Here is a 26,674-nt window from a genome sequence, read left to right on the forward strand (position 1 = left end):
GGTACCTCTTGGAGTACTGCCTGGGTTACAAAAGGCAAAAGCTTCCCTCACCTCAGGTTAGGCTAACAAACACCTGGTTTGTTAGCCTAACCTCACTAGGTACCAACATAACCCCCAGCTCTGGGTTATATCTCCGTGAGCTCTCAGCATCTCACTGGTAGTCCCAAGGCAGCTCAGAAGTCCATCAGGCACTCTCTTGCCACTTTCCTAGCCAGACACTCCTTCCCTTGCAGCTTGCAGGACTGGCCTGCCTGCCTTGGCTTTGGCCCTGGCTTATATTCTTCTCAGGCCCCGCCCCTTTCTGGTCAGGTGACTTCACAGGGTTGGCCGCAGGTGCCTACTGTTTAGATTCACTGCCTGGTCTCCAGGGCAGCCCATCTGCTGTCCTACTATGGAGCAACTAGCACTGCAGTAGGTTCGTGCAGGTATAGTCCTATTGTGGTAGCTCTGAGTGAGCACTCATAGCTCCTGTTCCCCTAGGCCAGCTCTCCTGTAGCTTCCTCTCCATCTACATCTCTCCCTGGGCCCTTTCTCCCTTAAAGTACCCAGAGAGTCCCAAGCTTTCTGTTACACTTTGGTTAGGCCTTATCTACTCTTTTTAGACAAGTTTTTTTTTTTAAATCCCAGCACACCCCTCTTCTGCGTTCCCAGCAGGGGTGAATAGCTATTGTAACTAGAGATGTGATCTTTTCACTCTCCTATCTGGATCCCTCTCACCTGGATCCATGAGGATGTGTATGTACTAGTACTGTCTCCAAACTCAACTTTCATTATGGCAAAAAGCAGCACAGCTGTGCAGTAAACCTCCCTGCATAAAACCCTGGAATATTGTCCTGTGCTTGTCAGGACAAAATGAAGAAGGTCCAGAGTACAACTGTCACAATTTAATCCTTACTTCATTTTTGGCATTGATGAAGAGAACAGATTCTGGCCTCCAATGTTATAACAGAGACTTTAGGTTCATTGGTACAGCCTGGCCTGTTATTTCCAAAGTGGATTATTGCATTGATCTAAGAACTTGTATATGTTAGGGAAAATCTACTTACAACAGATCTGTGAGCATCACAGGTCCTTCTAATAGAAGTAATATATTAACCTGTGTTCATTTTCTTGTATTGAACTAAAACACCTATTACCTCATGGGGTTGGGGTCTATTCCTGTGTGATGCGGGGGTGGATATTAATTTATACTGGAACTGCAGATGACTCAGCATCATTATAGTCTTGGAGTAGTTTAGAAATAAGTGGACCTAGCTGAATGTACAAAAATATGTGTCCACAATTTGCATATGCACTTGTGTATGAATATTTGTATCTTACTAAGTCGGTTAACTTGGGTTTCACTGAGCATTTATCTGACACATATCTGCTAAAATATACACGTGGGACTGTAATACAAGTTAACAATACACCATATTCCTAACAGAATCTTTATTTAACCAAACAAGAAACAACAATGAGCTCTGGGTTAAAACTAAGTAAATAAACAGCATTCTAGGATAGAAATATGTTTTGGGGTTTTTTGTCAAAATGCGAGAAATAAACAGAACTCTGAAAAAAAAGCCTGCATTCAAATTTTAAATATCAGGTACCTGGTTTTCAAAGGTACTGAGCACTCATAATTGTTACTAACTCTTGAGGGAGCTCAGTATCTTGAAAATCAGCCCATAAGGCACTTTTCATCTGTGGATTTGCTAGATATTAGCACTTCCTTTCTGCACAGTAATGTATTTGGCACAAATTTCTCTGATGTTCACAACAGTACTGCCTTTTAGCATAGTGTTTCTGAGGGCTAAGTTGTTTTGCTGGCTGAGAGTGGGTAATGGGGCAATAGGCCTTTTATTAAAGACAGTAGTTCTGAATAAGGTTACCAAAAGTGTTGTCTCTGGTGTTTGATTAACTGAATAATTGCTAAACTGGGTATTTTGGAAGTTTCATGAGTCAGCCTCAGTGACTTATTCCAAATTCAGTCCATTTTATCCATTGCTAATCTAATCCATATTCAATCTGCTTGTTGCCGTCTTGTGGTTTATGAGCAATCGTTCCATTCTCAGCTAGGCACGGATCAGTTTTGTCGTCAGCACTAGTCCCTGTTAAAGCACAAAGATATTTGAAATTGTGATTTGTGCATTTATTACTGGAAAAAAAGACTCTTAACCCCCAAATGAAACCTATTAAAAATATCTGCATGGAAAAGGGCAAAATAATGCCCTTTTCCATTAATACTCTTCCAGAAGAGTAAAAATTGAAAGGTAGAGCCAGGGGACTGATGTGATCCCCATTAACCTTTATTGACAAGGATGAACAAAACCCTTCATTGAAGATAGAGGCACCATTTGCTATTTCACATGGTTTATGTGACTGATTTTTTTCCTTTTCTTTCACATCCTGTTAAAATAATCTTACCAGAACAAAAGGGTGCAATGTGATTGTCCCCACTGTCCTCTTCCCATGGGACTGGATCATTACCATTATCCACTTTATTGCAGGCTGATGACACTGGCATATCACACTCATTTTCAGGAATAATCTCTAGTACCAATGGTTTTGGAGGTCTGGCTTGGTTATTTTTGGTCTCCAAGTTTGTCTCTGTATTCAAAGGCTCTGCTAATAAGGCTTCCACAAGGGGACTTAAGGTTTTCTTTTGACTGTCTTCAGGTACTTTGTATATATTTGAAAAGATGGCTGTTGGGATCTCTTCTGTTACTAAATTCTCAAATGTGGTTTTACCATATTCCTCTGATAAAGATTCCTCATCATTAGTTACTTCAGAAATTATTTCAATCTTTGGATGATATGTTTGCTATAAAGATAGAAAAGGACAACTGAAAAGAGTCTTTTTGTAAAGGAGCAGCTACTAAAAATGTATATTACAACATAAAGGCAAACTTCTGCTCTCAGATCCATGTGACTAGTCTCACTTAAAATGATAGAATCACAGAAAAGTAGGGCAGGAGGTCATCTAGCACAACCCCTTACTCTTCAAGGCAGTAACAGCCATGTTTAAACCATCCCAGACAGGCATATCTCTTAACTTGCTCTTAAAAATGTACAACAATGGGGATTTCCTAACTTCTCTAGGTAATCTATTTTAGTGTTTCATGATTCTTGTAGTGAGAAAGTTCTTTCTAATAGCCAATCTAAATTTCCCTCTTTGAACTTAAAGGTTATAAATAGACAACCAGTTTGATGCAGCCTTGATTATGACTCACTGGGCCCAGCCATTTACATACTAGGCTTACATGGCAAGTAAACTGAATTAGATACAATTGTTCTGAGGCAAAGTATCAATCTGGATAATTCACAGGTACTTAATGTGGGACATTGAGCTTGGCTGCCTCTAAAGTCTGGATTTGATGCAGCACAAAACACTCTCATGTGAATCAAATTGGTTGTCTGTTTTATGATTGTTACCACTTGTCCTATCCCTTGAAGTCACAGAAAATAGTCTACTGCCATTCTCTTTATAACCCCTCTTCAGGTATTTCATGCTCCCCATTGTTCATGGGTTATCTGCTAACTACATAGTCTCACTTCTACAGTTTCACTTTTCTAGAGGGCAAAAATACTAGGATTACTTGATAGATATAAGCTGAATTTTTCACTAATTAGTTGCACTGCCTCAGTCTTGAATTAGTCTGTTATAAACTAAACAGTTCAGATTTCACTGGTAATGATCTTATTAAAAGTGAACAAAATAGTAGTAACAACAAACTCTAAGCACCTCAAAGTTAGGAGTAGCTTGTGCAAATTAACTGACAGGTTTAGAGAATAAATTGAAAAAAGCAAACAATGTTTTAGTTTAACCTGAAACTAAAATTTTTAGGGAATCAAAAATCATTTTAAGTTGAATGAAATAGCTTCATTTGCGTAATTTTGTGTATTTTGTAAAGAAAAAGCCCACTTTTAAAAAAAATACAGGAGGAGGTACCATCAGCACTCTGTCCCAGAATTTAGGACACCAAACTAGGATGTGGGAGACCTAGGTTCAAATGCCCTTTCTACCTGATTCAGAAAAAAGATATAAACATGAGTCTTCTACACTTCAGAAGAGTATACTAAGTACTGGACTTTATGGGTGGAGGCTGCTCCGACATGCTAGAATTCCAGTGCATCAGAGAAGACTCAATTAACTGAATCTGCTGGAGCCTGGCAATTACTCCAGCAGCCTCCTGTGTCTCATGTATCAGTGTCCTCGTGCTTAAAAATGGCAGCAGGGGCACTTGAACTAAAGTCTGTCAAATTAGTTTTATTTCAAGTGCCCCTGCTGCTGTTTTTAAGCATGGGGATGCTGATACAGGATGTGGTGGTGTTTTAATTAGAGCAGCTCTTGGAGCCACTCTAATATGCTGCTCCCCCTCCCACAGCACGTGTAAAAGTGTCTTAGTTTTCTGAGGTGAGTTTCTCTCTTGTTGATACTCTTCTCTTTTATATAAGATACTTAAAGCTTCATAGAGCAGAAGAATAACTCTACAGTTTTGGTGGTTAGGCCACTCATGTGGGCTAGGGAGAGAACACCTGGGTTTCTGTATCTGTTTCAGTGGGAGCTTAAGCATTTTATACACACTAGAACACATATAAAATGTGTTTTTAACAGAGATAATGTGGAAATTCAAGTTAAAACAATGAGACTCATTTTACTTTTGAATGGTTACAGAATATTTTACTATATAAAATCAAAACCTAACTATTCTCTCAAACCAGAAAAGTACAACTTGTACTCTATTTATTAATTAATGGATTAATTAATGCATGTCAGAAGGAAAATACTAAATTGATGAGAATTAGCAAGAAGCTCACCTTTCTGGTTGAGATTTCCTCTTCTTGAGAGAATTCACTAGCACCTACATCTTCTAAATCAGGCAGTTCCTGAAGAAAATCACAAATAGCTTATTAAAGGAAAAGGTGACTTCTAGCCCATTTGAAACTTGAGATCTAAACTACATATTTAATGTTGGCAGACCCTTACTAGAAGTCACTGCAGTCATGACCCCCCAAAATAGAAGCCTTATCACATGCATGCTTGATAAAGAAAAGCATATATGCTTCCAAATTCAGGACTGCTCTCTATTACAGTACAATGTACAATGTGCCGGTGAGCAAAAAAGAGAAAAAAAGTCTGGGACAGCAAGACTATAAAAAGGGGCAAATGGAGGCTGTGCTCTACTTACTCAGTAATCCACAAACAAAGTAACCTGCATGATAGTTACGATGCTGAAGATCTATTGGGCTAAGGCACTGATTCTGAGAAGTTTCTGCACTGTATCCCATGCAGCACTTAAACCTAACTGATATCTAAATGGAAGTAAATACGTGTGGAGGTTAATGCTAAAGCCTACAGTAAAAGAAGAATATGAGTTATCTGTGATTTTCAAAGCTCCAGTTTTTAACAAGAAGCATACAGAGCCCAAATATTTAGATCTAACTAAGCTTTTGCACCCTGGAGACGTCACCCCAGCTTCACTTTATTTTCAAACAAGGACTACTTTCATTGGGCTGATGTCTCACGTGGTGTTATTTTATTGTCTCGCAAGACCGACTGATGCCCACAAAAACAAAATCCATCAAGGAACTGCATATTCCATCCTATATAATCTCTTATTCAGATTCATAAAACAAAATCCAGTCTTCTTGAATGTCTTTTACAGTGTATCCAATATTTCACTGTCAGTCATTTCTACACCTGAGTTAATATTTACCACACCTGAGTTATGGTTTTAAGCTACAGCTGAAAACAGACTTCAGGGCTATGAAATAGAAGAGACACATGACTAGGAATGGCTAACAGACCACAAAGTTTTAAAAGAAAGGATAGTATGAAAGTTGCAAAAGAAAGGATAGCCTTTTTTTGGAAAAAGAAGCATCTGAAATTAAAATCTTTCATTCTCTGTTAGGGAGGTATAGGATATTCTGTACCTAATTGGAATCAGAACTGCATTCCTTCTAAAAGAAACTTCCTATGAGATGGCCCCTGAAAGAAACAGGGAAAGTTGGTTTGGACCAATTAGTGTACAAAACTGGACTGTTAAATCAGCAGAAATATTTTTCAGTGACAACCCAAATGCACTTTTATGTATGCTGTCAATAACAATTAAAGGCTTCCTCAATAAGGTGCTGAAAAATAGGAATGAGTGAGCTAGATCTGAAAGACTGATTGGTGTGCAAGTCTCACTGGGTGCATCTACACAAATGTTACTGTGGAGTAGACTAATTAGTTCCACAGTAAATGTCTCGGCATCTACACGTGTAGCCCTATTAGGCCGTAAGAAACTAATTAACTCCACAGCAGAGTAGTACTTCTAAATACAAGTACTGTAGTACCTTGCTGTGGAGTTTTTTACTCCGCTGCACTGCATGTGTAGAGGCTGACTGGGCTGGCTGGGGCATGAGGGTGCTTCAGTGTGGGGGCTGCTGCTAGCTAGCTCCAGGCTGAAGCACCCTTGTGTCCCAGCCAGCTCCAGTGTAACACGTTCAGCCAGGTCAAAGCAGCCCCAGGCTGGCAGGCTGACCCCTGGGACCCTTGCCAGCCAAGGCTCCTCTGACTTGGCTCAGTGTGCTGTGGTCCCAGGTGCATGTTAATGAAGTACTTGGGATTAGATGCGCCCACTCATGTGGGCGCATCTAACATGTAGATGTGCCCACTGATGTTTAGCAAAAGATAGTCATGCAAAGGCTATCATATGAGAAAGGCAGATTAGAATCTTCTCTTTTGCACCCATTCACATAGCAGTGGTGGCTTGTAAGAATGCTCATGATAAAGGATTGGGGGAATTGTCCTGTCATTTGTTGCAGAAGAATAGATTCGATAAGATCAAAGTGTAGCCCAAGAGAGAGTTCTGATATATGGACCGAATTGATTGTCTTTTTACTGAAAAGACTGCTGTCCCTAAAGGCAAATCTTCCACCCTCACTCGCGCTTGCTTGAAATGAAAGAGATCCTTGATCAAGAAAAACATGTCATTAGCATGGCAGTTGCTATATATTGCAAAGAACTATCAGCTGGATCAGTAGATTTTGCATAACAAAGTCTCTTGAGGCAAATTATCAGTGAACTGTTAAATAGCTCTCTATAATAAAAACACATTTAACAGAACCTGGAAACAGATAGCAAAGAGCTAGAGAGCTGCTACACATATTCAAAAGGTTGTTTGTTTGTTTTTTTTGGCTACTCTGACCCCAAGAGAATTGGAAGAAAGCTGTGAATACAATATTCCATCCTTCCAGGTGGAACATTCTATTTCTTCTCTGTACTTCTGATGTCGGGGTTGGAATGGTTGGAATGGTCCTTTCCACAGGCAAGGTGCTTTAAAATCTACCAAGGCAGTATGTCAGTTTTGGTGAGTGTTAGCAGTCTCAAGAAGGTCTAATAATTTGTTAGGGGTTTTAGGTACCTCTTCCAGACAAATATGCTGAGCCTCTGTTATCTTCTTCATCTGTCACTATAGGGTCCTAAAGCCATTAGAAAATGAGGCTGAGGCCAGTGTCACTTCTTCATCTGGTGAGGATCACAGGTGATGAAACTTTGTTCAGGCACACCTTCCTTCTCTGACTGTCACTGTTGCAACGTGCACCTGCTGCTCAATAATTGAAGACAGCTTAAACCTTTCCAGGGTCAGTAGAGTGATATGCTTTAAGATGGTGTTTCAACACTAGATCCCAGGTGTCCCAGCCAAAACCCTACCTTGAACTTCTTTCATATGGCTAGGGCAAGCAACAGCAGAGAAGGTGCAGATTAATTAAAGTTGTATGTTGAGGTTTGATAATCAGTTAATGACATCTGGGCCAGCGAAGTGAATTGCTTTAATCCCTCCATAATCAGGGCAGGAGTCTGCAGTGTGGCTCACTGACTGCACCTCACTGCATATGCAGTTTGGTAAGTTTTAATGCCCCATTTGTTCACTAAATAGGCACACTTTCCATGTCCCATGCAAATGTGGTTCTGCACATTCCAATATTTACATTGCAGGCAGAAACCCAGAAGCTCAATGGTCAGCTATATGGCCAAATTTTTGTTGCATGCTGTTGCTGCAGACCATATTTAGCACCAGCAGCTCTCAGCATCCAGACTGTTTGATAAAAGTTGGAACGCATGTAATCGGAAAGGTTTCCTTGACTTAGCTTACAGTTTGGTGAGTGGGTGATATCTTCATACAACAGGAGTTCAGGGTCAGCCATGATCTTTTCTTACTCTCAGCCTAATCCCTTCTCACTGTGGAGGGAGTGATAGTCGATAAAATCAGCAGCCACACAATCAGTATGGATTTTAAAGCACCACTTACTACTTGCATGGCAGCATTCACTTACGCATTGGTGTAAGGGCTTTGGCACCAGATGGGAGTGCAGTATTCAGCTGTAGAGAGTACCAGGGCCTGGGTCAATCTATGAAGGGTAGAAGCATCGATTCCCCAGGTTGTTTCAGCAAGCTCCTCTATCATGTTTACCCTCGTCACTGCCTATTTGCCACAATATCGAGGTGCTGGCAGTAACTAAGAGTTCGATCTAGAGTGACTCCAAGGTACTGTGGATGTTTTTCACGTGTTTAGTTCCACAAAACCTATACACCAGCAACATCCTGCAGACAGCATTGTATAAATTTATTTACACCAGTGATGTTGCATTAGCCACAAAAGGTAATTGTAGCAGAGCACTTAAGTGCCCTGCTCCTAAGAAGGAAAAACTGCTAGGGAAGGGACCCTAGCAGTGAATGAATAAGGAGCCCAGCTGTTGGTTGCCAGAGTAACCGAGCTAACAAGCAATCACACCTGCCAGCGGTCAGCTGACTGTAAGGGGCAGGGCCTGGCCCTTATAAAGCCCAGGGGCTGAGGCCAGGCTGACAGTTTCCTACCAGCAGCTAAGGAGCTCTCTGTCTTAGAAGAGAGGAGAGGCCTGATGAAGAAGCAGTGTCTGACAGCTGTGAAATGAAGAATTCCTACGTAGGCTTGAATGTTATTGTGGCCAAGTGGCTTCTGTTTAAGTTATAGCTGAAGGGCTTGTGTTTTGTTTGCTCTTTGTCACCGGTGGTTTGGGTGAGGCTACTAGGGGTTGGAGGAGGCCTCATAGGGGACCCACAGCAGTGTGGGAACCCCAGCGCCAGCAAGGGCACAGCATTCGGGGTGTACTGACCCTAGCCCCAGAGAAGGGGGCATTGCTGAGAAGCCCCAATGCAGGTGTGGTGAGCCCTGGAGAAAGGGGCAGTGTTGAGGTAAGTCCTGGAGAGGGGGCATTGCTGAGAAGCCCCAGTGCGGGCATGGTGAGCCCCTGAGAGAGGGCGGCAGCGCTTGAGAAGGCCCCTGAGAGAGGGCGCAGAGAGAGACGGGGCCGCAGAGAGCCCACGTGCCAGAGAGAGGGCACAGAGAGAGAGAGGGCCGTGGAGAGCCTGAGTGCCAGAGAGAGGGTGTAGACCCAGACTGAACAACGTCTATTCCAGCTGCGAGGCTTGGGGCGTGGTAAAGGGGTGGCTGGAGCTACGCATAGCTCCTAAGGCTAGGGTGCCCCTGAAGCACCCATTGTAGAGCAGGACCCATGAAGAGTCCGGAAAACCATGGGGTCCGAGTAACCAGCAAGATGTGACTGAGAGGGCGTAAAAGGCAGCCTCCCAAATATATGATGTTATCAAAGATGTGGCGGGCGAGAATTTGAGGGTGCCCTTGGGCCAACTTGGCAGGGGAAGGGGGCCTTGAGGAGATCATGGCCCTCCTGCGGGACCCTGCCGTGACAGTAATACTTTCAAGACAACAGAAAGTCCTCAAGTGATCTGCACACCCTAGAGGACCTATTTCTGAACTTGGTGTTTGAAATGTAATACAGCTAAGATGGCCATTTCCTCTTTCCACCTGAACAACTTTCAGGCCAATAAAATGTGAAATGTACCTTGGACTAAGCTGAGAAGAATATATTGAAAGAGAATACAGGTAGTGCAGTTCTATTTTTGGCACACATGCAGAGAGATGTGAGGCTCTTCTAAGCCAGAGGGTCTCAAACTCTGGTCCTCAGACCACTGCTGGTCCGCGAGCTCCATTCAGGTGGTCCACAGAAAGGTTGTGGAACAATTGAGAATATCCGTACTTGTAAGGTAAAACTACTGATAATAAAATATGAATTGTATGCTTTGATTTATAGAACAAAAAAAAGTTTAAGTGGTCCACCAAGATCCTCAGCAATTTTCAAGTGGTCCACAAAAAAAAAAAGTTTGAGAACCACTGCTCTATGAAATAAAGCCAAATATAAGGGTTGTTGATTAAATGAAAAGGCACAGATAGTTCTTAACCTGGTGAGTTAATCATAAAAATCTTTTTGCTATTAAGTGAAAAATAAAAACAGGGAAAGGAAGTAGAAATAAATTGGAAGAGGAAATTCCTTGTTCTTCCCAAAGAAGCTCAAATATATATTAACATCTAAAACACCAGAAACTATGTAGAAATAAAATGAAAATCTAAGTAGTTACGCTGAAGTTAAAACACTGATATTCCATTTCACACCAAGGGCACTGAGAGGGAATGAGACTGGAAGTTGGTCCTGAACCTTCTGTATTATAGCATAGTGAATTGAGGATGGTCGGGGTCCATGTGTGTATCAACTGGGCATTGCCATTTAAAAGTATGCATGTGTGAGACCCCAGAACTCACACTGGAACACACCCAGGGCAAACACTCAGAGAGAGAAACTTCTAAACATTTCCATGTTCTTTTGACTTGTTGGGGCTTGACGAAGCTGTCACAATTGCTGCAGGGTAAAATGCCATAACGTGTAGTGCTGCTACAACCTGTGCTTACACATCCCCTTCACTCTTCCTAATTTAGTCACTACTCTATCCAACTTTAAAAATTCTCAGAGGAGATTTGGATCTCAGACTACTCCCAGGAGTTCTTTCCCCGGGTCTCTCTGCTGCTTCCCAAAAATGGTTCTGACAAAGGTGGCTATGGGAACTGCTGTAATGTGAGTATTGGATATTGCTACCAGAATCTTTTTCCACTACTGTGCACAGTTTGGGGAACAGCTGCAGAATGGAGTACTACAGGACGCTAATAAGTAAATTAATGTTGTAATTTATCTGGGTTGTTGTTTTTTATTTCTGTATGGCTAAATTTTAATGCATCTCTTCTGAATCAAAACAACACTTGTGCAAACTCAAATTCATGAGAAAAATAGTGAAGAAAACTTTTTAAACAATACACTAAAATAAGTGCCAAAGGACTTGATATGGGGCAAGGTAGCCCCATAAAAATAATCTTACATAGTCCACGTGATTGTCACACTGTTGGTCCATACAATACTCAGATGTCTTTAAAGCTAGTTTTTGAGTGTCTTCAAAATGTACACACCAAACTTGATACTTTCTAAGCTATCTGTTTTGACAAATACTCAGAGCTAGCACAAAATTTATAAATAGTCAATGGAAGAATGCATTAGTAAGCCCTCCAAAAAGACAGTCAGTGTTTGCAGGGTTAGGTCTTTAAAGAATAAACTGGAAATTATCCCAGCAAAACTAAAAGATAATGTAAAGGTACTATAATGATGCTAAAAAGAATCATAATGCCAAAAACAGTGACTTGTATAAGGAAACAAAGAACATATAGTACCTTGAGAAAAGAAGTTTGACTTTACCGGTACTGCAGAACCTGAATTCACCAAGTTAAGGTATCTGAAATATTTATCCCCTTTTGTGCTTGGTTTAGATCTTTAATTATAGCTAGAGAGATTGTTTTAAATGGTATTACCCATGTCTTTAAAGGTAAACAAATGAATAATTATTTGAAGTATCAGGGCCTTAAATAATGGAGTGTATTAGAAGTGGTAATTGTGAGTTTTATAATGGTTCATGTATATTGCTCAAGTTTTAATTATTAAGTATCCTGAATAATTAAGTTTTGAAAAAAAACTGATCCCAGACATTTACATGAAATGACTGGGTGGCTATTTCTTTCTTATGAATTTTTTGTGAAGAATTTTTCATTATACACAAGTTCTGGATTCTGGCTACTGCCTGGATCATCTTTGATAGGGACAATTCTGCCCTGAGCATGGGACTGGTCTAGATGACCTTATAAAGTCCCTTCCAGCCCTACTTTCCTATGATCCTACATTGTTTCCTGGTGAGCATCTTTTATATTGCAATTTAGTGGATCTTCTTTTGTTTTTTGAGTGAAAAATATTATTTCCTTAAAACTGGAATCAGATTTGGAGCTCTCGAAGTCTAATTATAGAATTACTGTGTGCAACAGAGAAGACAAGATTTGGAAGGCCAAATATTCTTTAATCTGAGAATTTCAGGACATCTCTTTTAATGGCAGATAACACTGGAGGAATGAACTGCCTGTAAATTATATAAAGGGGAGGGGAAGTTTCCACAGCGGTGGGCCACACACAGCTGTTTAGCCAGGGCATAAAAGGAGTGATTTTTGTGAACAGATGGTATCTGGATGTGCAACTCCCAAAATCTGAAACAAATTACTAATTTACATACACCAGCCTTAATACGTACATCAATGTAAAACTTCTCTGGAATTTCCAGTTTAATTTGTTCTACATCTGCAGATTCATTCAGTTCAGTTACTAGGGCACTTTCAGTAGCCATCTTCCCTGGAAGTACTTCTAGAATAAAATATACACACATATATATATATATATATAGGTTATTTTTATTTACTCATAGAAGTCTAAATGCACAAAATGACTAATGCAGTGGTGGCAGCATTAAATGCCATGGCTTCTACAGCTGTGGAACTTAACACTAACTGTTCATCCGCTGCCAAATTTTTGGACCTGTTAGGAAGTCCCTGTGCTGGATGACATGGTTCTGTGTGCTAGATTGTACCAGCGCATGGGCTCAGTTTGTGGCCAAATCTTGTGCGGGGCTAGGCCAGACTGATTCCACACCACTTATCTGTCCCATGGGGCTGGATGAGTTGAGCATCACTGCTAGACTATAAATTTATATTTGCTGTTGCCTACAGCATAGTCTTGGATTATACCATGCAAAAAGGAACAACTTCAACAAGAAGTTTGAGTGTGACCCCATTCCACAATAACCTCTGGTTTGGTGATTAGGGCACACTCCTGGGTGATATGCAGTTCCGAGTCCTTTTGCAGAGCAGGAAATTGTATCTGACATGCTCATGTGCATTCTTAACCACCAGTAAATGGATAAAATAGCTTAAGCAACAATACTAAACCTCACTCATGTTTTGTGGCTGGACTGGGCTACATAGGTGGAAAGGACTACCTAATTTACAGGTCTCATGGCCTCAGACTTGGCTAGACAGCAAATCTCAGTAAGATTTATACATATTTCATCTGTATACACTGCATGTAGCATTATACATGTTTAAACATGAATACATGTTTTATTATTATTTTACATAGGATTATATTTAAAGGCTGAATTATGCAAACCATAGTCATATGAAGCAATGCTTACAGAGGAACACAGTCTCACTTAACTGCATAAATAATATTCAAGTATAATTTGCAGAATCAGACCTGATGTACATAAGAAATGTTATCAAAGCCAGTTTGAACCTTTTAGTTTGGTATCTCCAAATTGTTGTACTGAGCTCCATCTGTACCTTACCTTTCTGTTTTACCACACTGCCAGTGAACTCCTTTTAATTTGCAAGTTATCTTTTGCATTTTGAAACACTGCATCTTCTGAACTCATGAAAAATGAAATGTAGATCAATGTAACTATTTCAGGTATGAGGATACCAAAGTATCAGTTCTCTCCATTATATTTCTTTTCTTCATTCGTTCTTAATATGTAACCCAAAATAGCAATTTTTCAGCTGCACACTGAAAACACAGTAGGTCAGTTTCCTCATTTTTAGGTGTTTGCTACACATTAATTTTGGGTGGTTCCTAAAGCTCTTAATACTTGGATTATCTGCACATTAACACCTTTAAATGGGTTAAAGCACTTATTATGTAGCTCAAAGTTACACCACTCCAGAGCAGGATTATTTTTTGATCTGCCTAATCCAGCTCCTCTTCCATTAAGGTGTGGCCAATCTCCAGATGCACTGCTCAAACTGAAAATATGAATGCAATCTAGCACTAAGTCGATCAACATTTTTGCAGCTCACAGTGTACTGTGTAACAAGGCCCTTACATCCTTGTCCACTAGATCAGAGGGGAACACGTATCAGCATAAAATTTAGGATCATCTTTTCTATTTCTTTCATTTTTGTTTGGTTATTTATAGTGTACATTACCTTCGCCTTTAGTGGTAAAATTTGGGCACTTGTGAGCATCTGATTCTCGCTCATCCTCCTGAACTTTAATTACAATCTTACAATTTGAGATATTAGACTGATATTCACAGTTGGAGATTGCAGATGTAAATTCATCGTGGACTTCCATGCTTTCATTTACAAATTTCTCAATCTTCCGTTGAGTTTCTGCTTCTTCAGAAGGATTTGATATCCCTGAAGTACTGTCAGTTGCAATCCTGTCACCTGATGGTAGAAAGTTTCCTAAAGTGGAATAAAGCAAATAAAAGTTCAGGGTTGTATTAGATCCTATCAAGCTAGGAATGATAAATCAAATTCTGTTTTCACTCACTGGATATTTACTCTGGTATAACTCCAGTGAATTCAACAGAGTTCTGAATTTACATCCTGCTAAATAACAGATATTTTACCATTGACCATTGCTTGATCAATAGTAATATCAAAGCAAGTTAAGGCTGGCCATTACTCCAAATCAGACTTGAAGCAAACACAATCAGGGGCTTTATCCAAAACTGTAACCACAAACCTTCCAATGACTTTATGTTTATGTTTTCACACTTTTCATGTGCAACACTCTGTTCCCTTTCTCTTTGTCTTTTTCTCTCTTCTGCTTTTTGCCTGATTGCTGCTAGAGCATCAATACTGTCTTGGATCTTCCTTCTCTCTCTGTTCTCCCATTTTTCCCTTTCTTCTTTCTCAGCTTTATTCCCTCCTTTGGCCCAGGCTTCTGCACAGGCTCTAATGGGAATGGGAAAGTATATTTTTTTAGCAAAAGAAAAGTTACCGAGATATCACCGTTTTAACAATCATAAAATGGTCCACAAAGTAGCAATGACTACAGTAGATGCAGACATTTTTAGGTGACAAGGAGCACACATTTTTAAAAGCTACTAATTACAAAAGCAGAGGTTACAGAGTAGCTTAAATTCTTTTCTTCATGACTCAACTCATGAGCTGAGGTTGGGTTACTGACTTCGAGGCAAGGCAGTTATGTACAAGAGGATACTTGCACATTCTTATGGAGAACTCCTAATTATAAAATCCTAGTATGCATAAGCCTACCTACTCCCTTTGGCTACTGGTCAGATTCTTCCTCCTCTTGCATGAAAACAATATGGATAAAAACTGAATTTGGTGGTATGACCACTAGCACTTGACATTTGCTGATGTGTAAATAAGACTCCTATTTCTCACCTGTCCTTTGGAAAAACTGGCCTATCATCCAGGTATGTTAATTGTTTCAGTCGTACGGTAAGGGTCTTTCGATAATTAGAAATTTTCTTTCTCACTTCATTTCCCATCAAATTCAGCACACGCTAGAAAAACAAGGAAAATAATTCTAAAGGCAGAACATTAATATGTAACTCCTGTTTGACACTTTCTTTTTCATCTTTAAACCCAGAAGTTTGAAAAATAATAGTAAAAATCCCAGCACTAAGAATGCTTGAGGTCAATTCTACAATTCTAGTGAAAAATCTATTCATGAGAATTGGTTTAGATCACAGGCAGATTAGCCCCTTTATATTTAATTAGCTACAGCAGCATTTACTAATAATGCAGACCTCAACTACTTTCACATTGACTAGGTCTAATTTCCAAGGTTTTTATCAGTAATTAAAATTCTTACATAAATTATATAACTCTTCCCATCATATCAAACCAATCTTTGCTAGAACAAAGAAAACAAAACTAAGAGCCACGAGCCTCAAATGAAGGGCTTTGGTAAAATTTGGAGCTTTTCCAATGTTATTTGGTATACAGTCATAATTTTTGTTCCTAAAATCCAAATTCTGTCTGGAATTCTTTTTAAAACATCCAGGGAAAAGATCAGAAATGTTCACAGAATATAACTGACCACTGCTTTTTATTTATAAAGTACCTTCTTCTGTTGAAATGTATTTTTATTGTGTCCTGAGCTCTGTGATACTGTTGGCCCAAACGCATGAAAATGAACATATACAAAAACCTTCAGATATATCTATTGCTTACCAAATCAGGCATGGTCTCCAAAACATCTATAATTTGTGGATCATCTAGTTTGTTGTGGGAAAGGTCAAGAACACATACACTTGGACACTCCTGTAAATGCTGTATATCTTCCACAGTTTGTAACCTATTGTGAGCAATCTGAAGAGTATGCAACACTCTCAGACAAGCTGTCAGACAACAATACAATGAAAAAAAAAATAAACCTCTGCAAAGAACATTTTTGGGAAAAATCATGCTTCTAATATCAGGATTTATTTTTCATTGTGTAGTTTTCCTAGGCCTCACTGAAGTATTTAACATTTGCTGAAAGATTAAACACTGTAGGCCTCATAGTATTGTCAGGGAAGAGAGTCAGTACTTGTAAGTTGAAGAAAGAAAAGGAACCCATAAATTAGGGTGCATGGTAGATCCAAGATACCCATGTAATGTAATATGCGGTTTGTTTTAATTAATGTGTTTTTGCTTAGTAATGTGGGTTGATCTGGAGGGAACAAGAGCTAAGCTTGGAATTTTATATTGCCCTGAGAACATGGTGTGTGCTAATACCTTGTTGCAGCAAGCACAAGTTAATGGAAATGTGAACATTGTGTCTTGCTTATAATAAATTTATCTGGGCACTTGCATATGTGATGCCATTATCATGTACATATGATGAAAATGTCACTTGCGTGGCTTAATGGCATCATACTGTACACGTGCAAGAGTTTGGGGGTTTTAAATGAATTTGCATCCTTGCAAACTAAACTATATCCCTATGTAGTTTAGTTTCCAGCAATGTGTTGAAGCTATTAGTCAGCTTGCCCTCTGGCTGCAGGAGAGGTGGGCAGGCTCTGCAGAAAAAACAGATCAGGTCCCTCACCACTTCTGCCTTCAGCAGACACCTGCTGAAGGCACAAGTAGCAAGGGGCCCAATCCTTTTTCTTCTTTTCTGCATAGCCTTCCCACATCTCTCACTGCCAGCGGGGGGAGAACTGCCAGTGGGCCAAGTGGCCCCTGAGCTGTGGGGAGGCCCCAGTCCTTCCCTCCATGGTGGTGGTGTCCCCCTGGGGAAGCTGATAGCAGGCCAGGTGCTGCCCCAGGAAAAGCCCCTCATTTTAAAATCAAGTGCGAAGGCAGGGGGGGAAGGGGATTGGGAGTGGGGAGGCAGTCGCTGTGACTTGGGTTCCAGCCCCTACCCAGGATTGGGGCTACAGCTATAGCTTCTGTGTGTCCCCACACCTCTGCCTCTGCACCCAACCATCTCCCCCTGAAGTCTCTTACTTCCTGTTCCTTCCACGCAGCCTCTGCACCCCTGCCTGACCTTGTCCTTCCCTGACTTACCTTTGCTTCATGCATACTGGGGCACTGAACATGGCCCCAGCCCAGCTCCGTAGCAGTGGCATGCAGCCTGCTTGGCTATTATGGGGTCAGGCTGGGGCTGTGCTCAGTCCCCCACCCTAGAACAGGGATGGAGCCTGCTGGGACAGAGCAGAGGTGGAGGGGAGAAGCAGATGTTGTGGGGAAGTGGGAGCAGACACTGAGGAAGAAATGGGAAGCAGAGGCTGCAGGGTAAAGCAGCAGAACAGAGGCCAAGGGGAAGGAGGACTCAAGGGGGACAGGCCCAAGCATGGTAAGCTGATTAATCTCTCTACACCACCTATCTGCTGCCTGCCCTCCCTGAAGCAGTGCGAGGGATGAATTGAAGATGACCCTCCAATAAATAGATTCCATATATGGAAAACTGTAACAAATTTATAAATTTTCCATGTATAGAATGTAATTATGTGGTGGGTCATCTTAAATTAATTTTAGATTCAAGCGAATACAGTTGTCAGTTAAACATGTTATGAATTCTTTTGTACCTTCTTTTGTTTGCAACTTGACTGTGATAAATAGGAAGGAAAATAAAGGAGTAAGTAGTTACTCCAATGTATGGAGTAACTATATAAATTGTTCCAGTCATCAGTGAAAAATATTTACAAAATTACTTCTGTTTTGTTTACATTTTAACCATACAGATTTGACACCACTACCAGAAGCTCTGCTGAACTTGCTTCTCCCTCCCCACCTCAATATTTTAACCTAATAAAATAAAGTCTGTAAACTACTTTGACTAATAATAATTGATAAGATGATGCTTGGGGAAAATGAATATAACATAAATAAGAACACACTGTACTAGGAATTCTTACAGAGATTTTCAATGGTCTTGACATAATTGTTACTGATGTTGAGAGAATCCAGCTTTTGTAGTGGTTCAAGATTTTCAATCTTACTAATTAAGTTGAGTTGCAAGTATAGGCAGCGCAACTCTGCCTGAGCCTCCAGATTCTCAATTTTTGTTAAGCCGTTGCACTCCAGCCATAAACACTTCAATCCTGTGTACTCTTCAAGATTCTCAAGACGGTCAAATCCTGCAAGAAACATAATAGTGCTTTAAAGAGAGAATTGGTTGAAAATGAGTCAGAAGAGCAACAAATATGAAAGCATTGATGATAATACAAACTGTAATTGTGCTCTCACTGATGTCAACAGCAGAAGTCCCATTGACTTAAGTGGCCTAGTAGCACAAAAAGTATCACTAAATGGGAGATGAGATCACTGGAAACTTATAGCATGTTATGTTTATATAAAGCCATTCTTACACTATTATGGAAAAACTAGTTATACAAAGAATGCATTAGTTCTAGGAATTTTTTCCTCTAAAAATACTGAAACAAAGACAGGGGTATTATACGTTGTAGCCACGTTCATCTAAGGACATAGAAAGACAAGGTTCTTTGGGTAAATCCGATATCTTTTATTAGACCAACTAAAATAGTTGGAATGAAGACAGTAACCTACATTTGAATATAGCTTGTCAGCAAGACAATCAACTCGCTTCTTTTGGATCCATAATAGTAAGTACAGTGAATGTGCTTGCTTCTTCTTTGATAATTTTTTATTAGTACGGACATCCCTGGAGCTGTTAGTCTTGGTGAGAAAGCCCAGCTGTGGGACATTTGGATAAGAAGGGAGTGTTCAGCAGGGGCCTGAAGAGCTCCCTAAAGAGTAAACAAACTTTGAGTGGAACAGTGTACTGTTAGGAGGAGCCAGAGCAAAAGGGGCTCCCCTTGTGCTTGGGACAGGGCAGAAGGATTTAGTTTTTGTTTCTTTATTTGTTTAAAAGACTGCTTCGCTTGGGAGGACTGGCTGAGGACCTCCTCAGGAAGCAAATCAGGCAGCAGGCTAAGCAACCTGTTTACAAACTGAAAAATTGCCTCTTTAGCAAAAAATTACCTTGTTTTTTTCTGCAGTGTGCTTTTCTAATCTTGTTGGAACCAATATTTTAAACCAGGATCTCTTAAGTGAGAGGCTGATGTATAATCTGATGTGCTATGTTTTCCAGATTGTGCAAGTGCTGCACTTCAGTGCATCTGCCCTCAGAGTTGACACTGATGTATTCCTGTACTTTGATACTAATTTAGCTCAACTCTGAATTATTTATCCATTAAACTAAATTATACTTCTAATACAACAGTTTTAAAGTACCTTCCCCTTAATGAGCATAAATTCTCTGCCATACTTCTATTTAATTTGACAAATCATTTTCATGTGCCTTACCTTTATAATGTAAATATAGTGTATCATTCAAGGACGGGGTCAAGTACAATTTTTGCTGTTTGCAGATGTCTCTCAAAGCCTTTTTTGTCATTCTAAAATATTTAAGGGAAGAGTGAACAGCTAAAGAAAAACATCCTTAAATCACAACATGTGTTGTGAAAACTTTTTAAAAACTGTTTGAGTTTTGGATAGTTCAACTATCTGGTTTCTCACTAAGACAATTCATTAATGTCTTCACCCTTCTGGAGACGTATCTACAGCTTTTAGGAGCATAATTAAAACAATTATAAAACAGTTCTTTCAGGATGGCTTTCTATTTCCACCTGTTTTAAGTATAGCTGTATTTCCCATCCTACTATAGGCTGTTAAAAAGGAGAACAAACAAGAATTTAAATAGCTAAACAACCACATGATCTTGATATTAAAACCTTTTATGCTCTTCCCTTCCTCTTTTCTTATTTATGCCTTGGAAGTTGGATCACTGCCTGACAGGACAGGCATACTGCTAATGGAGGATCAAGGCCTTTAAATTACAAAAAAGTCAGGTTCTTGATTACATTTGTATTACTCTATGCATGCTTTGGGTATTTATTTAAATAAAAATGTTTGAATGTGTAACTTTCTCACTAAGACTGTTGTCAGAGCAATAGTGAGGGGGTAGGAAGCACCCTGTCCAAATTTGTGGATGACACAATTATGGGGTGCAGCTAACGCCCTGGAGAGGAACCAGATCCAGGCTGACCTAGACAGGCTGGGGAAGTGGGCAGAGAGCAACAGGATGCAATTCAATAAGGACAAGTGCAAGGTGCTGCATCTAGGGAGGAAGAACTGCCATCATACCTACAGGCTGGGGGGGCGACCTTCTCAGCTCCACTGAGGCAGAAAAAGATCTTGGAGTCACTGACTCCAGGATAAATATGAGTCGCCAATGTGATGAAGCAGCTGGCAGAGCCAATCGCACCTTGCCGTGCATCAGTAGGTGCTTCACAAACAGGTCCAGGGAAGTGATTCTTCCCCTCTATGCAGCACTGGTCAGACTGCAGCTGGAGTACTGTGTCCAGTTCTGGATGCCGCAGTTCAAGCGGGATGCGGACAACCTGGAGAGGGTCCAAAGAAGGGCCACTCGCCCGATTAGAGGCCTCCAGGGAAGGCCCTACGAGGAGAGGCTAAGGGACCTTAACCTCTTCAGCCTCTCCAAGAAAAGGCAGCGTACAAATTCACAAGGGGAGAGCAACATGAAGTAAGCGACAATCTGTTCACCAGAGCACCCCCTGAAGTGACAAGGAACAATGGCCATAAGAGAAGGTTTAAGCTGGACAGTGAAGAACTTTCTCCTAATGTCATAGTTGCCAGAATCTGGAATGGGCTCCCAAGGGAGGTGGTGCTCACCCCATCCTTGGGGGTCTTCAAGAGGAGACTTGACAGGCACCTGGCTGGGATCACATGACCTCAGGGTTCGTGACTCTTTTCTTGCTTGCCAAGTCCCTTCCAACTCTATGAATCTATGAACTTGCAGAAAATATTTAATTATTTGGTGAGATGAGTTTGTACTGAAATATACATCCCTAAAGGATTGAAAGAAAGCTTTAGTAACTTATCTCATGTACCTACTTAGTTTAAAAAGCCCTCTACCTGGTTTTGCATGGCTGTATTACAGCAACAAAAATTACATATTGCAAAACTGTTTTTCAGGCATATTTTCCATTTTTCTTTTTAACTCAATAAAAATACAGGTGGAATTGTTACGCTCTAGTCTTGCAAAGACTTATTGATAAGCTTAACTTAGCACACTATTAAAATAGTCCAGTTGAGTTCAATGCTGCAACGAGTTAAATATGTAAACATTTTCAAGACTGCTGCTTAAAACAGCAGGATATTCCTGATGGGAAAACACTCCTAAACCAATAAAGCTGATAGAATCAGACTTCTTTAAAAAAAAAAAAAAAATTGCATTTAGATTTGTAATACTACACTGAAAAACTTGGTTTTTTCTAAGCAACAAACAGCTCTGACATGAATTACTCTTCAGCTGAATTAATAAGGCAGTATAAAGCATGCATAATTGTCAGCATGTAGCTGTCTCTCTGAACCAAACATAACTGGAATAAATCCTAGGAGGTCTACACGTTTCATAAGAGAACTGGAAAGACATAAATAATGACCTAAACCATACTTTAGTAGCTAGTGAAAACTGTTATATACATAACGTAGTATGGCATTTTACACATCTAACCTATTTCACTGTTTTTCAAAAATAAATCTTGTGTCTTTTTGGGAGGTCTTCAGATTGAATTCTTGGCAAATTATAGGTTCACAATAACATTAAATTAATTCCTTTGGAAATGCAAATGACTTTACTATGTACATTATTTGCTCCAAAACCTTGGAACTGAAGTTTTCTACATATTTAATCTGATACACTGCCTGATGAAATCGGTGGACATCTATTCTTCAGCTTTAAAAAGCAGGAGGGAGAAGTCCCTACAAAACAAGTATTTTAGGGCTAGCAGAAACACAAATGTCCTCACATTATCTTTCACAAAAAAGGATGCATTGCTACTGAAGTGAGGGATAGTTCATTCCTCACAGCCATGCAATAGTATGGCCTGTAAGCTGAAATACTCAACAAAATGACCAATTAGTACTAATTGTGATAGCAGGTTTTGTGATGTGCTCGTGCTTCTGCTGGGAGTTGGAGTGAACAAACTGGCTCATTTCCTGTTGGCCTCTGAACAAGACTCAAATGGTAAAAATCTATATTGTTCTGGAGTGGATTTGACCAAAACTTACAAAATAAATGAGTTAGGTCCCATTGTTTATCATGTGAATCATTTATTTTTCTCCTCATTTTAACAGTGTGGTGTCTGAATTGATAGTAAGACAGTCACTTTGTACTATGGCCATCAGAAAGCAGCATGGAGTTGCGAAACCACTTTTTATTGGCATCAGGTTTATTTCATGTAACATTTTTTCTGTATTACTTAAGATGCATTTTTGAGAGTAAAATTTTTGCCTTCACTGAAGTCATGACAAAACATGAGTTGATTTTACTGAACTGCAAATTTAAGCAATAAATAACGTTAAAATTACCTTGAGCAACCTTTTGTTTCTTCTACCTTTTGCATGGATAGATCAACCACTGGTTTATGATCACCACTTAATTGCTGCTCATTTTGTTCATTTGTTTCAGATACAGAGATCACAGTTTTCTTTTCAGGCTGAATGTCTTCATGTTTTTATGTAATAAAAGAAAATTCAATGTGTATATAAGAACAGTATGTATGATAGTTTGCTGCTCATCTAAAGAGAGAGACTGACAGCTATTTGCACAATTTCAAAGGAAAAAAAATGTGTTTTTTGGCTTCCTTTTTGAAATTAAGAAAAATTGTTGTTGTTGTTTGGAAACAGGAGCCAACTAATCATAGGATATGAATATTAGAATGTTTTATTTATTGTTTAGATTGGATAAGTTTGAAGTAAAGTTGAGGTAGCATCTGGGTTTCCAAAAAAGTTCTCTCATATGATGCTAGTAGGATACTGACATCAAAGCTCTTGTGGTCTATTTAGTTATGACAGATTATAGTATAACTGTGCTTTTAATTAATCCTAGTTGGATGTTAGGATTGTCAACCATATGTGTAGACAAACTAAAATAACATTGCATTCATATTATGTCAGTACACTGGAGTTTTGTTAATGTAGCTTTTCCATGACTTTCCTTTACCTGTTTTCACATCTATCAAGCTGTCTCCACTGCTGTAATCATTTGTAATGTTGTCTTTTTTTCTATATTCAACTTCACCATCTCTGATCCCCTCTTTAGGCCTCTGTTCTACAGATTCTGACTGTAATGGTACTTCAACCACTGAGAAAGAGAGAAAGAGGTGGTGTCAGTACCGCCTCTTAGGCACTCAGGGAAGCTGTAAAAATATAGGGACAGAATTTAATACACAATAAAAAGACCAAAATTTATATAAGGTTCTAATTTTGTCCTATGTTATGACAAACTTACTGATCTTACTGGATGCAGGAACAAACTTGTCAGACTATAGTCTCATTTCTTTAACAGCAGGGTAAATAAGAATTGCATTTGGATGAGTAAGAGCAAAACTCAATATTAAGAGTTCAATTGGTAAAATATCCCCTACTAAATCTAATATTACAAAAGCCTAAGTCTGTCTGTCTGTCTGCCCATAACACTTTATTTGCACTCTGATTGGCTGATGGAAACAGCCAATCAGAGTGCTCCAAATGTGGGAGAGGACAACAATGATTCCAAAGCTGCGTGAGGGCTGGACAGAGGGTGGGGGAGCTGGGGCCAGCAGCATTGGCCTCGACTCCCCCACCCCAGTCCCTGCAAGAGGCAGAGCAGTGGCAGCATAGGACGTTAGGTGGCGACACTCCATCCCAGACCCCTCCCCTCCCCTCCCCCCCATCATTCTTGGTGGGCAATTAGCTAGTAAGAAATAAAATCAAATAGCCATCTAATCACTAAATTATGACTACCAGAGAGAATTGTGGCCAATTGACAGTGTAGCTTTTCTTGCAATTACCTGCTTTTAAAAGAGTGTTTTCATTGTTTGTCTGGGTGCCTTGAGTTCTACAGTCACTCAAAGACTCTTCTGACACCTCTTGCTCATTAACATCTGCTCTGGCTACCTCTTCCACACCAGTTTCTCCACGCAGTTGTTGCATTTTAAGCCCTGCCATTTAGATTAACAGCAATCAAGTTAGTAATAGCCTTCTGATTCAATCCTGTTGCCTGTACTTAGGCCAGATTTCCAGTGGTCTCAATGAGAATATCTTCTATGTTGCAGTTGAATCAGTGGGTGCTTATACACATGCTCTGGAGTTTGGGGGAGGAAGGGGGCTTTTTAATTAGAGCGGCTCTCAGGAGGCACTATAATTAAAATGCCTGCAGCGTTTTGTGTATTCAGCATCCTGCTTTTCAAAATGGTGGCAGGGGCATTTAACTAAAGTTCATTTGACAAGCTTTCGTTAAAGCACCCCTGCCACCACTTTGAAACGTGGGATGCTGAATACATGAGACCAGTGCCGTGTGGTGAGCATGTTTGTTATTACCCTGAAATAAAATAATTTTCTGATAGCATACTGTTAAGTTAACAATAATTTGGATTATTAAGAAGTATTAGCTTTGCAGCTGAATACAAGGCATGACCTGTGGCCTAGCAATGCCGCTGACCACAAGGCAGAATGATAGCTAAGCCTTTGCTTATGTTAAGTAATCATTTTAATTGTGTTAAACATTTTCTGAGTAAAATGCAGCAAGTGAATCTGTGTCTGTGTGCTGAAAAATCAGCTACAGCAAGAAGCAAGATAAGACAAAGAAGCCATTGTTCTAAGTACAGTGATCATGTCCTTAAGAAATATCTACTACTGTGCAAGTTTTTGCTAACCTATCATAATGTTACTGTTACCTACCTTTTAGCTTTTAAAAAAGTACTAGTTCAGCTTAATAGAAATATGCTGTTATGAATATTTGTAAAGCACCGCCCAAGTATTGCTTTTGTTAACCCTGTAGTCTTGCCTTATTGTAAAAAGTATAAAAGATCGCCCCACCCTTTGGGGGGGGCCATTTTGCCTTTTGCTGGCTTTATGGTCTTTGCTCGAGCAAATAAACGGCTGTCAATTCTTTACCCGCGTTGTCTGGTCCCTATTGCAGCTAGATAATGAACTCTAGGGAGTTTTCTCCCACCACAGCTGTAGCAATTAAGTTTGGTGCCTGGGGCAAAGCCTGCAGCGGCAGTCAATCCTCGCCCCACGCAGATCCATGGGGTACACCCCCCCCCATGCTTGCCCGGGGTGCATGCAGCAGCAAGAGCTGCCCTTCCCCCATCCCCACACCACCCCCAAAATGAGCCACTCGCAGCTCCGTCCCGTACCCTGCCCTGGCTGGGCAGTGCCTGTTGGTGCCCCTTTGCTTTGCTGCCTGGGGCAGTTGCCCCACTTGTCGTCCCCCCTGCTATGGCACTGCATGAGACACTGCAGCACCCTGGAGCATCCTGGTTGGAGCGCTGCAGCAGGCTTAATGCTCCAACATGTTCAGTGCGAGCAGACTTCCGAGCCTGTGGCACAATGAACAATTATGTCCAATATCATTCAGACAGGATTTTTAACACATCAGTGGGAGTTATGGGATCATTCGGACAGGAAACTGGGTAGAGATGCACCTTGGAGATAGAATCATAGATGCTGATGGGTTTTTGGAGCCTGACCTCACAAAGGCTTACGCATCTGTTTTACCTTGTCTATAACCTGTGCCTGCCTTTAGACGGTGAACTGCCAGTCTCAGTATCATCCAGGAAAGGCTTTGGGTGTCTGAAAAACAGAGTCTGTGAGGCCTTGCTGTAGGACTCTGCAGTCCCAGCCCTCAGGCTCACGGCAAGAATGAGCTGCCTGCCGACCCTGATGCTCATCAAACCAGACCTGAACAGAAACCCCCCACAACCACAGTAGCTCTACACTTTCAAGCACGAGCTTTGGAGCTAGCGGGGTCCCTTTTATCCCGTGAAAAAGACTTCGCACGTGTGAACTACCTTAGTACTCCGCGCAGAGGCGCACTCTATGTAACCTGTAGCAACCTTCCCCCTTGCCCCTCAACGAGATAATGGAGAAGCCGCGAAGACCCTAATCCCCGCCCCCTGCAGCCACCGGGGAGCAGGCCTGGATCGGGGGCGCCCGCGAGCGCATGCGCCCTGCTTCAGTGAGTCTGGGAGGCTCACCGCGACCTGCTCCCGCTCGGGCGCTGCCTGCCGCAGTGCGGAACCTACCGCGCCCGGCAGCGCATCTAGGCCGGAGGAGTTCACTTGGGACCCGGGCCGCCCCGCGCCGCTCAACCGCTCCTCCCGTCTCCATGG

At 40.7% G+C, this 26,674-nt stretch overlaps 2 protein-coding genes across 10 annotated transcripts in view; one reads left to right on the plus strand and one right to left on the minus strand.

Moving 5' to 3' along the window:
* Nucleotides 1-1,416: 1,416 nt before the first annotated feature.
* On the minus strand, nucleotides 1,417-26,672 carry DNAAF1 (dynein axonemal assembly factor 1). Of its 9 annotated transcripts, none has more exons than XM_014605254.3 (15): nucleotides 26,588-26,672; nucleotides 26,061-26,135; nucleotides 24,350-24,499; nucleotides 23,521-23,661; nucleotides 22,887-23,022; nucleotides 19,797-19,888; nucleotides 18,386-18,607; nucleotides 16,215-16,381; nucleotides 15,420-15,541; nucleotides 14,752-14,963; nucleotides 14,208-14,468; nucleotides 12,482-12,591; nucleotides 4,801-4,869; nucleotides 2,407-2,803; nucleotides 1,417-2,090 (listed from the first exon to the last, which is right to left on the minus strand). In XM_014605254.3, exons 1-15 carry the CDS (start codon nucleotides 26,670-26,672, stop codon nucleotides 1,987-1,989), a joined length of 2,343 nt encoding a protein of 780 aa, XP_014460740.1. In that variant the 3' UTR covers nucleotides 1,417-1,986. The 9 variants fall into 9 exon arrangements, with proteins under 9 accessions (XP_014460740.1, XP_019354739.1, XP_019354738.1 ...); XM_019499194.2 differs by having other exon boundaries at nucleotides 18,470-18,607; nucleotides 26,540-26,672; XM_019499193.2 differs by having other exon boundaries at nucleotides 26,540-26,672.
* The window catches only part of HSDL1 (hydroxysteroid dehydrogenase like 1), a 32,239-nt gene continuing 16,398 nt past the window's right edge, over nucleotides 10,834-26,674 (plus strand). The window contains exon 1 of the mRNA XM_059713746.1: nucleotides 10,834-10,935. Within this exon, the coding sequence (XP_059569729.1) occupies nucleotides 10,898-10,935 (38 nt within the window). The 5' untranslated portion in view covers nucleotides 10,834-10,897. The remainder of the gene's footprint in view (nucleotides 10,936-26,674) is intronic.

Source organism: Alligator mississippiensis, chromosome 10 (assembly GCF_030867095.1).
Source record: "Alligator mississippiensis isolate rAllMis1 chromosome 10, rAllMis1, whole genome shotgun sequence".
NCBI classification, from domain to species: domain Eukaryota; kingdom Metazoa; phylum Chordata; order Crocodylia; family Alligatoridae; genus Alligator; species Alligator mississippiensis.

What these genes read in the sequence shown, in the direction of transcription:
- DNAAF1 (XM_019499193.2), bottom strand. Translation starts at nt 26,672, where the DNA reads ATGGAGACGGGAGGAGCGGTTGAGCGGCGCGGGGCGGCCCGGGTCCCA. An exon ending in ACTATATTTACATTATAAAG is followed by an intron (nt 18,608 to 19,796) that starts GTAAGGCACATG and finishes TGTTTCTTGCAG; the next exon opens with GATTTGACCGTCTTGAGAAT. An exon ending in AAACATAAAGTCATTGGAAG is followed by an intron (nt 14,469 to 14,751) that starts GTTTGTGGTTAC and finishes ATTCCACTTTAG; the next exon opens with GAAACTTTCTACCATCAGGT.